At 43.4% G+C, this 13,318-nt stretch overlaps 1 protein-coding gene across 8 annotated transcripts in view; it reads right to left on the reverse strand.

Annotated features, from left to right (window-relative positions):
• Positions 1–13,318, reverse strand: part of FTO (FTO alpha-ketoglutarate dependent dioxygenase) — a 427,826-nt gene that overhangs the window by 174,186 nt on the left and 240,322 nt on the right. Inside the window, exon 9 of one of the 8 annotated variants that reach the window (XM_025447106.3) lies at positions 6,574–7,023. The exons of 5 other annotated variants lie outside the window; for them this stretch is intronic. In XM_025447106.3, coding sequence (XP_025302891.1) covers positions 6,996–7,023 — 28 coding nt within the window. In that variant the 3' untranslated portion in view covers positions 6,574–6,995. Of the gene's footprint in view, positions 1–6,573; positions 7,027–11,441; positions 11,611–13,318 lie in introns of those variants that run through there. 2 more of the 8 variants (XM_025447104.3, XM_049104411.1) reach the window with 2 other exon arrangements.

Raw genomic sequence — 13,318 nt, forward strand, 5'->3', positions numbered from 1 at the left:
GTATGTATCTAAGCCACACCACTCCATCCTCGCAAATAAAAAAAAGAAAGAAAGAAAAGAAAAGAAAAGGAGAAGACGTACACACAAGCACAACCGTCAAAACTGGATTTGCCCTTCTCTAAATTAATCCAATTATTCAAATGTCAGTTATATCTGTCACAGGCTGGCTCCTTGGGCCGAACCAAACTGTTAAAAATTAAAACTGTTTTACTTCGTTTAGTCTTTCTGCCTTTTTAGTGTAAAATCCACGGTCCCGACAAAAAGTTGTGGGATTTGACACCCAGCGCAACACAACCCTATTGCTGTCGTCCATGCATAATTCACTTTGGAAATATGCACTTGCTTTAAAATATCACTAAAATATACATGTAACATATGCTAATTTCACTGCGTTGGCTTGTAAGCTCTAGCCACTAGGTTATATGTAAACTTCGCCAAGTGCATACACTGTACATAAAGGGATTATAAATGAAAGGAAATATCTCTGTCCCTAGCTCTCTGTCTCCAGCCTTGGCCAAACTGACAGCCCCAAATCCCAGCACCATCTAACATGCCCTTCCCGTGGAGAAGACAGCCTGTTCTCAGAGTCTTAATTACATCCCAGCTGACTGCCCAGCATTGCCAAAATCAGGCAACAAACGCTGGCCCTTCACTCACAATATGGTCTGCTAAACAGACTCCTGGTCACACAGAAAGAAACTTTCACAACGTGGAGAAATAAAGGGACAAGCAGGAGATCAAGGGAGAGCATAAATAGTAACCTAGGGGATGGAAGAGAGAGAAACAATTCATCCCCTCCATGCAAAAAAAAGAGAGAGAAAAAAAAAAAAGGAGGTGGGGGTTGGGGGCGAAAAACCTTCTCTTCCCAGAATCCTCAGACACCACTGAGCAGCAGAATTTTAACAAAGCTATCCTTATTACAATGAAATCAAAGCCCTACTCATCCAGCCAAGTACTGCTGCTCCTCAAGATGGACCGCTGATACTAAGATTCAGTAGATTAATGACTGTTAAGCAAGACTCATCCACCCCACATGGATCAGGCCATTATAATTACAGAAGAACAGCGTGCAACATTCTACCATTGCAAATGGTATCATATGTTTTCCTGGCTGGCTTTTTGGGAAGGATTTAGCTCATTTGACATGGGCAGAAGGTACCAGAGCCTTACATTCATATCCACCTGTCCGTCCTATCTGCATACATAAAATTAAGTTTCTTTCTGTTTGTGATTACATCACATGTAAGATGGTCCCCAAACTTAGAGGCTATTCTTGATTTGTACCCATTCTAAATACAGGATAATGGCATATATACATTCACTTTAGGGAGCTTCTGGAAGGCAACTGTTCTCCAGTGCAACAGAAATGTAGATCAACAAAAGATCTTGGTAGAGTGCTAATAGAGAAAGATCCACTCTGTGTATGAATGTACACTGAGAAAACATTTTCAAATATGAGCCCCAAATCAGAAGTTGCAAAGGCAGATGCTGGGAATTTTATGTGTTGATGTCAGTACTGACATTGTGTTTCCAGGGGTAACATTTATTCAACACAATGGGAACAGTGCCCACTGGCATTCTGTCATATAGCGACCCCAGTTGATTTGCAATTAAGCTGCTTCTCACATGGGCAACTCCACGTGTTATGCTCCAAGATGAATAGGGCTATGGATTTGGTTATTTTAATGAAGGCAGAGGAGCCTCCTGAACAAGGCCGGGCCAGGGCCAGATAGCTAGTTAAACAGTAAAAATAACTCAGACATGGTCAGCATAATTTACAATGTACTTAAACATATATCCTCATTAAGTTTTAAAATTACTCTATAATGTAAGGTTGGTATTATTCTGATTTTACGCAAGAGGGAACCGAAAGGTCAGAGAAGCTAAGTGGCTCACTAGAGAGAATAGGGCTTTGGACTGTGGGAGTCCTTTTTCCACTGCCCTATGCTGTTGCTCTAGAAAACACAGAGGTAAGACAAAATGAAGGTAACTAAATATTTCACACAGAGAGTGCTCGAGCAGAGAACACAAGTATCTCACTTTACAGTTAAGACTAGGGCTCAATAGGCACACCTTCAAGCAGGTAGCAATGAAGCTGAGAGGTTAAGAATGCCATTTCTGGGACGCCTGGGTGGCTCAGCGGTTGGGCATCTGCCTTCCACTCCTGGAGTGGTCGCTGGTACGGGGATGGAATCCCGCCTGGGGCTCCCTGCAGGGAGCCTGCTTCTCCCTCTGCCTGTGTCTCTGCCTCTCTCTCTCTGTCTCTCATGAAAAAAATAAATTTATAAAAAAGAATGCCATTTCTGATGGCACCTCTCCTCCTCTTCAATATAGCTGCTCCAGGTGAGGACAGTGAGTTTTAAGGAGAAAAAGCATGTCACAGTTAACTACTACTATTGTTATCACTAAAGCCACTGCTGATTCCCTCTGTAAGAGAAGGTGATGCCCTAATCCCTATAATACAGTGACACATGATGGAATGATTTATCAAAGGGGGTCATTATACAGAAATGGCATAACAACAAGGAAACTGCTACAGTTGCTGGGATAACAATTCTGAGACTCATAAACCGTTATTTGGATTTTTGTGTGCATGTGGTTTTACCTGCTAGAAAATGCTTAGTGAAAAAAAAAAGTTTCATTATAATATAATCTGAGTTCAGCATGACTTAGCTAGAAACCATAGCCTAATGCTATATGCAACCCTAAAATTATATCTTCACACTCCTTTATTCTTTGAGCTGATACAAAGCTGTAAGACAAGATAACACAGGATGCAGTATACTAAGCAGTGCTGAGTAATAGCTATTTCAATGATTCATTATTTTCTGTGTAACTTAAATAATGAAGATTTGGAATCCTTTTTCCATTATAGAAACGGACTACATTCAAATTGCATCTTGAGAATTGATACCAAACATCCTTTGGGGATAAATTCACTGCAATTTGAAGTCTGGGAAGGCAACCAAGATATATAATGGAAAGAACATGGACACATTTAACATGTGCTTAAACAAGAGATTTAAAAAAAAAAAAAAAGCCAACTTTAAAATCCAAGCCAATGAAAAGGGTTTCAAATTATGCTGAGAAGACATCTTTCTCACCAGCAATCTACATAAACAACTAATAAATGAAAAGAAAACATTTGTTGTGTTCTGGTTCCCTTAAACATAACTCTTTCTCAAGGTGTGGACTCCCTTAAACATAACTCTTTCTCAAGGTGTGGACTCTTTCTCACCATTTGGCCCATGAGCCAAATCCTGCCACCTGCTTTAGTAAATAAAGTTTTATTGGAACACAGCCACACTTACTCATTTACATATTGTCTTTGGTGGCTTTTGTGCTCTAAGAGCAGAGCAGTTGTGACAGAGACTGTGTGGCCCCAGGACCTAAAATATTTACTGTCTGGCCCTTTTCAGAAAAAGCTTGCCAGCCCCTGCTCTTGATGGAGACCTACTGTGACCCATATGGCAGGGAACTCAACCAATTCTAAGTAATTCGCCCTCATGAATTAGGTTTAAAGTTCAAATTTTAAGAAGTATACTTTATTTTGTATCCTGGCAGGGTTTTAGTTTTCACAGCAGTGATCAGAAGCCTAGCAAGTTGGCAGTATCATCAGGACAACTGAGGAATTTTAGCAATCTGCTTGAAGTTCCTAGCTGAAAGTTCTGCTTTCCAAAGTAACAGCCACTGATCTCAGAGGGACACAAATCCAAAACTGGTACTGTAGTTTTAGAAGCAACGGTTCCAAGTTTTGAGTCCCACCTTCTAAAAGTACTTACAATATACCCGGTGGCAACCATCACTCTAGCTTTGGGAGGCCCAGTTTCTTCGCTGGGAAGGTGACGATATACTCTACCTCAGTGAATTACAGAGAAGGAGATGGAAGGTTCCGGTGGATGCAAGGCACTTAAGACAAGGTTGATTCTCTAAATGTGAGCATATGAGAAGAAAGGAAATATTTCTGGATTTGCAGAATAAACTTTCAAGAGTCATTCCTTTTTATGCATTACCCTTACCTTATCCAAATATCTGTCATCTTAAGAATCTTTTTACTGTACTGATCTGGCTACAGGTGTATGAATTCCAAGTACCACCAAGAGGGGTCTTTGTTTTCCTCTGACTTTGCCTTTTATTTTTTAAGATTTTATTTATTTATTCATGAGAGACACAAAGAAAGAGGAAGAGACACAAGCAGAGGGAGAAGGAGGCTCCCTGCAGGGAGCCCAATGAGGGACTCAATCCCAGGACCCTGGGATCAGGACCTGAGCCAACCGACTGAGCCACCCAGGTGTCTCTGATTTTGCCTTTTGAGAGCCCAAACCTCAGTCATCCTCTCTGCTGCCTGCATCCCAGAGATCTTCCAAATTCAGACTCTTCTCTTATATACTATTATAATAACCAGTTGCTAAACAAGCTCTTATACAGCCTCATATGCTGAAGTCACCACCATGTTCTCTGTGCAATCCATACAAAACGAGTCAAATAATCTAAAGAGCCAACAGTAACTCAAAATATATAAAACACTAAGTCCAGGTAAGATTTGAAGAGACATGCCTACTGCTCATGCTAAAGAGATACAGAGGCAGAAATATGGAGAATTAGTTCTGGATCTGAAATGCACACATGCAGTTATTATGAAACAAGTTGTACTTGTGTTACAGTGATATTATTAGGATCTTCAAATACCCATGACAAGAATATGTGCATTTGGAGGATCTCTGGGCACAAGTTAATATAGGCTTATGAATATATTGCTTAAAAATACCTAGACCTATGGGGCATTTTGTTATTTAAAAAAATGCAACACAGGGGCACCTGGCTGACTCAGTCAGCTAAGCACTGACTTCAGCTCAGGTCATGATCTCAGGGTCCTAGGACTGAGGCTTACATTAGGCTTCCTGCTCAGCAGAGAGTCTGTTTCTCCCTCTCCCTCTGCCCCTCCCCCCAGTCATGGGATCTCTCTCTCCTGCTCCAATAAATAAATGAAATCTTAAAAAAAAAAAATGCAACACAGATCAGTCTTGGGTTTAGTTTTGAAGAAACTCAGTTTTTTCTACTGGATTTGAGGGTAAGAAAATAAATCTCTCAGGATTTAAACACAAATTCTATACTTGATACTCTACTCATATTCTATACATTTCATATATAAATTAGAGACTAATACTTCTCTCATTTTCTCAGTGGGCAAAGAAAATACTTCTCATTTTGAACTTTGCTGTAAATTAAAATAATTCAATTTCAGTTTTCAAATTCAATTTGCAAAGTAACTGAAACAAAGCTTATGAATATCGAAAATAATGTGGACCACCATACATGCAGTATGTTTGAGATCTCACAAACTCTATGGACTTTAACTTACAATATAAATGGTCCATCATAGACAGCCCGATACTAGCTTTTGGCATTCAAAGTACAGATGTCCATGTTGGCAAAGAAAGCACTTTCTCAAAGGACTTTCAGATGATTCTTTACAGGCTTCCAGGTATCCTCATATCAGGGAACTGTGAACTGGTCTGCAGACTGTCTAGGTATGGGGGTCTGTTGAATGATGAAGCAAGCATGGAGCTCTATAGCTATCTTTCTATACTTGGAGGTTTGAGCTTTTCACATTTGCCTCTAATCAAAATACAGAGTAGAATCTGTCTACTGCTTCCTAATGGGGACAGGAACAAAGCTTTGGATTCTAAAGGTGTGAATATGCCCCTGAAATTAAAAGAGTTCCACTATGTCTGCCAGCTGTGATCTTCAGAGAAAAATGATAGTGACAACAGCGTAGGGTGACTTCCCCTCACAGCATTAACTTGAAGGCGAGCATAGTGCTTCCACCACTAGCCAGATCTGAATTCTTGTTCTGGATCCTGCCAGAAGCCTTTACCATTAGTGCTGACCATGAGCAGAGCAGACAAGTGAATGCTGTAAAGGACATGGCTTCCTATGTCATATCTACTATGAGAAAGAGGTCCCTAAGACTGAGTCCTCTGAATATGGTTCATGTGCTATTATGGGAAATCTACAAACGATTTCCCCAAACTCTGGAATGAGATCTGGTCAAAGAAGGTAACAGAAATGAGGAGAGAGTGAAACAGGAGCAGGCGGTGAGAACCAGTAACAGGGCTGAGAGACTCCAAACCTATGACATACTTCAATAGGTTCTCACTGAAGTGGTACCACTTGAGGTGTTCGAGAACTACCACATCAAGTGGTGGATTCCAAAGGGGCCCTCTGGGAAGTCTTATTTCACACTGCCCATTTACCTATACAATGCAAGAGACTTAATGATTCTACGAAGGATGTGTCATGGATCAAGCCAACTGATCACTGTCAGCACTGGTCATCGTCATGGAATTCCCCAGGGCCAGTCCCAACATATGCTGCCTGAATTAGTACCAAAGGTAGATTTCAGAGCAGATTTCAGGTAAAGCTGATAAATGCCTGACCAGACCTAAACTGGAATGTCTCTGATAATAACGAAACACAAGCCGGTGCATCTGGCTAGCAAAATCTGTCTTCTCGGCCTTGAACAGAAGTTGGAATCTGCCTTGCAAGAATGCACAATACAACATCCGTGAATTAGCTCAAAGAATTTAATACCTGTTGCAATTTTCTCCAATTTAGTATATGAAATAATAACACAGACAGCAATTACCATAAAGAAAAACTTCAGGTGCAATAGCATTAGTTCAACAGCTGGGATCAAGTGTCAGCCCAGAATAACAAATTTCATTCATTTTATCTCCAGCTCTGGAGACATGCTGCTACTAGCTTTAATAGTCAGGAATGTCTGTTGGCTAAATGACTCTGCAGAGCTAGTCAAGTGAGGGCGGCCCGCGACAGTTTAATTGGGCTGCTTGCTAGAACTCTATCTGGGGGCTATAAGCAGTGGACTATAAACGAGCAGAAAGCTGCACTCGATGCTGAGCAGAGCAGCCTACAGGAGGAAAGAAAAAAAGGAGAGCTTCAGATGGCAGGATCTCTCACTGGCGTCAGGTTGGCTACAGGTGAACCGGAGCAGCGTAGCTCCTGCTGCAAAAGAAAGGGGGGCGGGTTAAGGGAGCAATCATTGATCTTGTATTGATTTCTGGACACCGTGTCCTAGATCTACTCCAAGATAGAATGACAGTTTTTGGTTTTGTGCTTGCGAGAGACAAAAATGAACAGCACCAGCCCTACTGGTTTCTGATCATATTTCCTTTAGAAACGTGCCACCCATAGATTTTTTTTTTTTTTTTCAGACAGGGAAATCCAAACAAGTTTATCACTGCAGGAAGAGGGTTAGGGGCTGGTTAATCAGCCATTTGTCTTCACTGCTCTGGATCTGGGAGTCAAGGGGTCGAAACCGAGCACAATTGGGCTCTTTGGTTTTATCTCAGGTAACCCCCCGTCTCTGGTAATTGAACCCATTCCTCGCGGTCAGAGTTCCTGTCACTCATATTCAATGTCTGTCATTACTGAGAAATGCTTCATGTCATATTACACTGACAGAACCACTACAAGCAAGGCTAGCAAGACTCCCCCAGCACCAGAGGTAAGACAATGGGAGCCTCTTTCAGACCAGTGATGTTTAACATTTTATGTGCTGACACTGTGTCTGTAAGCACAATATAATGAAAGTCTAGTAAATGGGAGATAAAAATTCATACTTTCCCTCCTTCAGGGGCTGCCAGGCAATATCAGAAATAAAACAAGTTGGCAGCTCCGACGATACCACTGCACCAGTGCCATGGCAGGCGTTTTCTAAGTGTGGTACGTGGATTTACACACGGACACACTCACCCATGAGCACACACATCCCCATTTGTTTTTGATGTGGCTTGTGTACAAATCTTACTTCTCCCTTGGCAGGGCATGAGTCACTGTCACAGGGTTGCTAACCTCAGAAATCAAACTCTCCTCTGAACGGATTCTGATACTCTCAGACTTTAAAAGAGAGAGAAGAGAAGGCCCAGCAGCGCCTTTAACAAAGAATGACTCCATCATTTCATCTGGAAGTCTCACAATGAGTTCTGAGCAAGAGTATGCCCCTGACGGGGGTTCAAAAGCACAAAGCCCACTCTTGAACACCATCAACTCCTCATTTTTAAGGTCTTCAACCTACTTTTCCAGCTGCACCATCCCTCATTTCTTCCCATGCAGCTTACATGGAAGCCTCCATGCTCTTTACTCAATCATACTTTGCCTTTTCATGCCCCCGGGCCTTTGCACATTTTCCTTCCCTTTGGGAAGCTTTTCCTCACCTCCCTCCTCCTTCAGGGCCAGCTCATACACTGTGTGGGTCTGAGTTCCCTTAGTGGTCCACAGCTCTCTTTGTGGTTAAGGGCTCTGGAATGATGCTGGGGTAGACTGAGTCCTCATTCTGGCACTTCAGCAAGTTTGTAAACTGTGCCTCTGTTTCTTCAGCCCTGAAATGGGGGTGAACAGTAATATCTACCTCATAGGGCTGCTGTGAAGATAAAATGAGATAATCCATTGTACCAGTTACGATGGTTACCTGGTGATAAGATAGTACCCGGGAGAAGAGTAAGTACTCAATAAATATCTGCTATAATGACAGTAATAAAATAATAATATTATGGTCATTGGTATTCTCAAGGCACTCTGTTTGCATTAATATGACATCTCGGAGAGCCTTGGTGGCTCAGTGGGTTAAGCGTCTGCCTTCAGTTCAGGTCGTGATCTCAGGGTCCTGGGATCGAGCCCTGTGTCAGACTCCCTGTTTAGTGGTGAGTCTGCTTCTCCCTCTCCCTCTAGGATCTCTCTCATTCTCACTCTCTCTCAAATAAATACAAATCTTTTTAAAAAATATGACATCTCATTTTTCTTTGCTTTAGAGTGATTGGTTTCCACTGCTCACTTCTGTTGGATATAGCACCGTGGGAATTAGTACTACCTGAGAATCCGTGAGAAATGCGAACTGCTTGGCCCCACCGAGGAAGACCTGCAATCTGTGTTTTTCACACCCACAAGGTGATCCTAACCTGTATCCAAAGGACAGTGGGAGGTGGAGGGCTTAGCTTTGGGGACCTGACTTCTTGCTCTGGAAGCCCGGCTCCTTTCCCTCCAGGCCTCTGTGTCCCTGGAAAAGTTCCTTAACATCTTTTTGCCTTGGTTTTCTCCTGTTAAAATGAGGGGTAATTAAAAAAAAAAAAAAAAAAAACCACTGGGATAAGTTGAGTTAATAAGCATTTAAAAAGTGCCTGGCATGGAGAAGTAGCCACTAGGGACTAGCTAGTACTTTAATTATTCAGGATTAACTGAGGAAATAATATATGAAAAGCACCTGCATGCTTATTAAAAATTCAACAAAGAGTTATGATTTGCAGTAGTATTCATCTGACTGTAAGCCTCCTGCAGCCAGAGACCCTGCCTTAGTGATCTCTGGCCCCTGAGAGCTCAGTAGTAGCTGTTCAGTAAGCAGGTGCTCTGAAGCAAGGTTTGCCACCTGGACTCTGCCATAACTCCAGCGGCCTAGGAGTCAGGTTGGGTATTGATTTGGGGTTGGTGCTTTGCTGGCCAGAAGGCCGAGAAGGGCAACAATTTGCTTTGGCTTCAGCAGCCTTCCTGAAGCCACCGGCTTCTGTGCTATCTTTTGCTAGGATCCCTCCGCTCCAGTTCCAAGGCTGCTTTCACGAAAGGTCACACCCCCCCTAAGCCTGGTAACTTTGGATTTAAAAATCATCTTGACTTGATATTTTAGAGGGAACATGGTAGGCTTAGTGAGTTTACTCTCTCTCTCTCTTTGAATACACCGGGTGTGGGACACCTTTTAACCTATCTGACAAAGCTTTAAAAAAAGCCTCTGCTTCCCAATAGCCTGCGGCCTGCAGCACAGAGTAAGGGCTAGACAGGAGCTATCCATGCTGGGGGAGGCAACCCCACAAAGGGTCATGGTGGCTCAGCACTCCTCTGGCAGAAACCAAACTGTATTCACAGATTCATCCCCTTCTTCACCCCTCCCTGGAGAAAGTCAACACGGGCTGAGGAAGAGACACAACCATCCCGTCAGCAGCTGGCCTTCCCTGACTGGTCTGCTTCCCTGATCTCTTCCAATAGTCAGGTAAACACCAGACCAAGGGTATCGAAAAGTTGGTTTTGTGGCAAAGGAAGGAACTAACCTGCTTGGAGGAAGTGCCCATTTCAGACAAGTGCCAGGCTGTCACCGTATTAGGAGAAACTGTGCTTCCACAGTAACTATAAATAAGCTAGTCCGCACAGTCGTCCAGCTAGTGGTCCAGCTGGCTCAACAGTCAGAACTGTAACAGTTAGTCTATATGAAGGTTTGCTCTTCCAATAGAAGACAGGATTCCTTCAGAGAATCGTAAGTGAGCCACCATTGGCAGTGAGCAAGAAGTAGCCTCTAAGTGTCGAAATAGGCATTCCTAATGATCCTGCCAGCAAAAAAGAATGGAGTGTGGGTTGTTGTGTGTGTGTGTGAAATTACATTTAAATCTCATGAACAAATAAACAAATTCCATGATCCTGATGATTGTTTCTACTATGGTTCCTTGTAACAAGAGGTTACTGGTGACTCGAGACTTTTTCCCTACTTCTAATAGAGGAATTTAGGAGACAAGAGAATGGAGTAAGCCTTCTTTTGATGGATCCATGGGAGCAACACAGGCAAACCCAGGTAACAGGGAGAGAAGCTGAAATTATAGTGGCATAAAAATAATTCATGTTTCTCTCCAGGGTATTATCACTATCAAATCGTACATAATAATATGTCAGATACAATCCCTGCATTCGGACACAGACCTATTCCCACTATTGCTCTGGAGCAGACCATGGAAAGAGTCTGAGACACCGACTAGACCCCCAGACACTTCACTGCTAACCATTTTCTGGAGCCCTACAATGAACCAGGCATTCAGACAGGACAGTTTCAGATCTCCAAGCACCACATTCTCAATAAAAAAAAAAAAAGAATTATCTTCACCAAACCAAGTGGGGAAAGCACGCTGCAAAGAAATTTCTAATGCTGAAATATTGCATTGCCAAATGTTCCTGTCAAGTCGTGGTTTAATTACCTTGGCCCCCATGCCTCTTATAATCACCTGTCATTAGCAACAATGCTTGCATCTGTTTCCACGTCTGTCAGAAATGCCAGGCCGGCTGAAGCCAGGGGAGAAGAAAACTTTTAGTGGGAGATGGCCTCGATTGAAAAAAAGTCACCTGAAAGTTGACCTATCTCCACCCAGGGCCATGCCTCAAAAGATAACCTAAGGAGAGGACGCCTGAGGCAAACACTGGAATGGTACAGAAGCAGATTTTAAATAGGGTTGTTTTGAGATTCCAAGACCAAAGAAGAAAATGTTGGGTCTCCCGTGGCATTTCTGCTTGCCTCCAGAAGTAAGAGAAGTGGTGATGTGTTCTACCTTCTAACATTGTCAGAGTCACTCTGCCCCTGCTGTCCTCTTCAACCCAGCAAGGTCACACCCGGCCCGTACTTCCTCCATTAATTCTCCTCTCCTTCTCCAGGGACTAGGTCTTGTTCTTCTTGCCACTTAGTAGCTGCCACTGCCTCCTCTAGCTGAGCTTTGGATTTTCTCCCAAAGACCAGCTTTGTAATAGGCCACAAGCTCCCTGGAGTCCTCTTGCAGCTCCACATCCCTAAAAACAAACATGGATCCTTTTGTTTTGACATTTTAGCACTTCAAGGGGGCGGGGGCAGGGTGTGATGGTGGAGATATATCATAGGGCTATTCAGAAACCTACAGTATTTTTAGTTAGTGGGTCTGGGTCGTGACTGCTAGGGTTTGCTTCTCTTCCAATACGTTTAATTGGTTCAAGTTAAAGTTTTGTCAATAACTACTTAAGTTTTCTCTGCATTTGGTTTCATTATCTACAAAATGGATAACAGTACCCCACCTTTGTAGGACTTCCGTGAAGAATAAATGTGAATACATACAAAGCACCAATACACAGTAGGTGCTCAATCTCAATCAATACCCGTTGAGCTCCATTTTGATTCCCTCTTTCTCTCCATAAAAACTTTCCCAGCTCCTTCGGGGCTTGTGCTTTGCTTATGGTCAAGGCCATGTACCCATTTCATTTTTCTGGCATAATTAGAATTGAGAGGCCTACCACAGCCTTGAGCACAGGTGGAAACCTTTAAAATACTGGTAAACAGAATTTGAATTTCATTTTTATTCATAGTCAACAAACGCCAGTGTGGAATGATATCTGTCCCCCTACCCTCTCCTGCCACTCCAACCCCCCCTCAACTTCTTTTCCCTCGGGTACCGTACTCTGATCTGGCTGGCTGGCTCCTTCTTCGTGGCTCTGCCCAGCGAGGCTCCCTTAGAGATTCCCTAAGAAGCTCTGGGTCCCCCCAACTGCTCACCCGTTTTTCTCCATAGTGCCCCTCACCTGACATCAGCTTCTTTAACCGTTCACTTGTGTTTGGTCTCTCTCCTCCGTTAGACCCTAAGCTCCGTGGCACAGGAGGCAGGCCGTGCTTCTTGTTCTTCGTTTTATCTCTCGCACCGGATACACAGTAAGTGCTCACTAAGTACCTTCTGAGTGAATGAATGGCACGTTGCTTTCTTCTTAACCACCCACCCATCTTCATGCCACTGGGGAGCCGGACTCAAGATTAATGCCCGGCTCCCATCTCATCAATGCTCAGAGATGCTTCCGTGGCTAAGCGCTGATAGAAACACAACGAACATTCTTTTGAACCCTGCCAGAGACGGTGATAACCAGCGGAAATCAGGTTTCTGCCCTGAAACAAGGCCTACCAAGGATTTGGGAATGAATCGGTCTTTATACAAAACACCTTTTCCACCCTCACTGGTGCATTCTACCCTCACTCCTGCCCAACCACATTCCCTAGGCACAGTGACCTGGACCCTCTGTCTTCTCCTGGCCCATGAACACTGTGAGCCTTGCTTTAACCAACGTCCCCGCTGTGTTGCTTCTGGCGAGGCAGCCTCTGGGCTCCACTGTGAAGGCTGCAGGGAGGCCACGTTGCTCGTGCTACCCTGACTGGAAGGGTGGAGCCTCTTTCTTCCACTTTCTGAAATGTACAGAACTGTAGCCCTTTTCTGGGCTGGAACCATACCAGGGCCCTTCTTGAATGCAGCCCACTCAGGAGTTCTCCGCTTCATTTTTTGGGCAGCCTGCCTCCTTCCTCTGACCTTCTCTTCTCCTGATCAGTATATTCAGTGATCATTATCTCATTAAGCCATATTTCAGGGCTTGGTCAAGGTGCATCATCTTACCTTAAATGATAATGTCATTTCATTCCAGGAAAAGGTTCAAAACCCTCTCCATACTCTGAGGCAGGTTTAGGGGAGAAAATCATGCTTCTTTTCGA

The sequence above is a fragment of the Canis lupus genome, chromosome 2 (assembly GCF_003254725.2).
Source record: "Canis lupus dingo isolate Sandy chromosome 2, ASM325472v2, whole genome shotgun sequence".
NCBI lineage: Eukaryota > Metazoa > Chordata > Mammalia > Carnivora > Canidae > Canis > Canis lupus.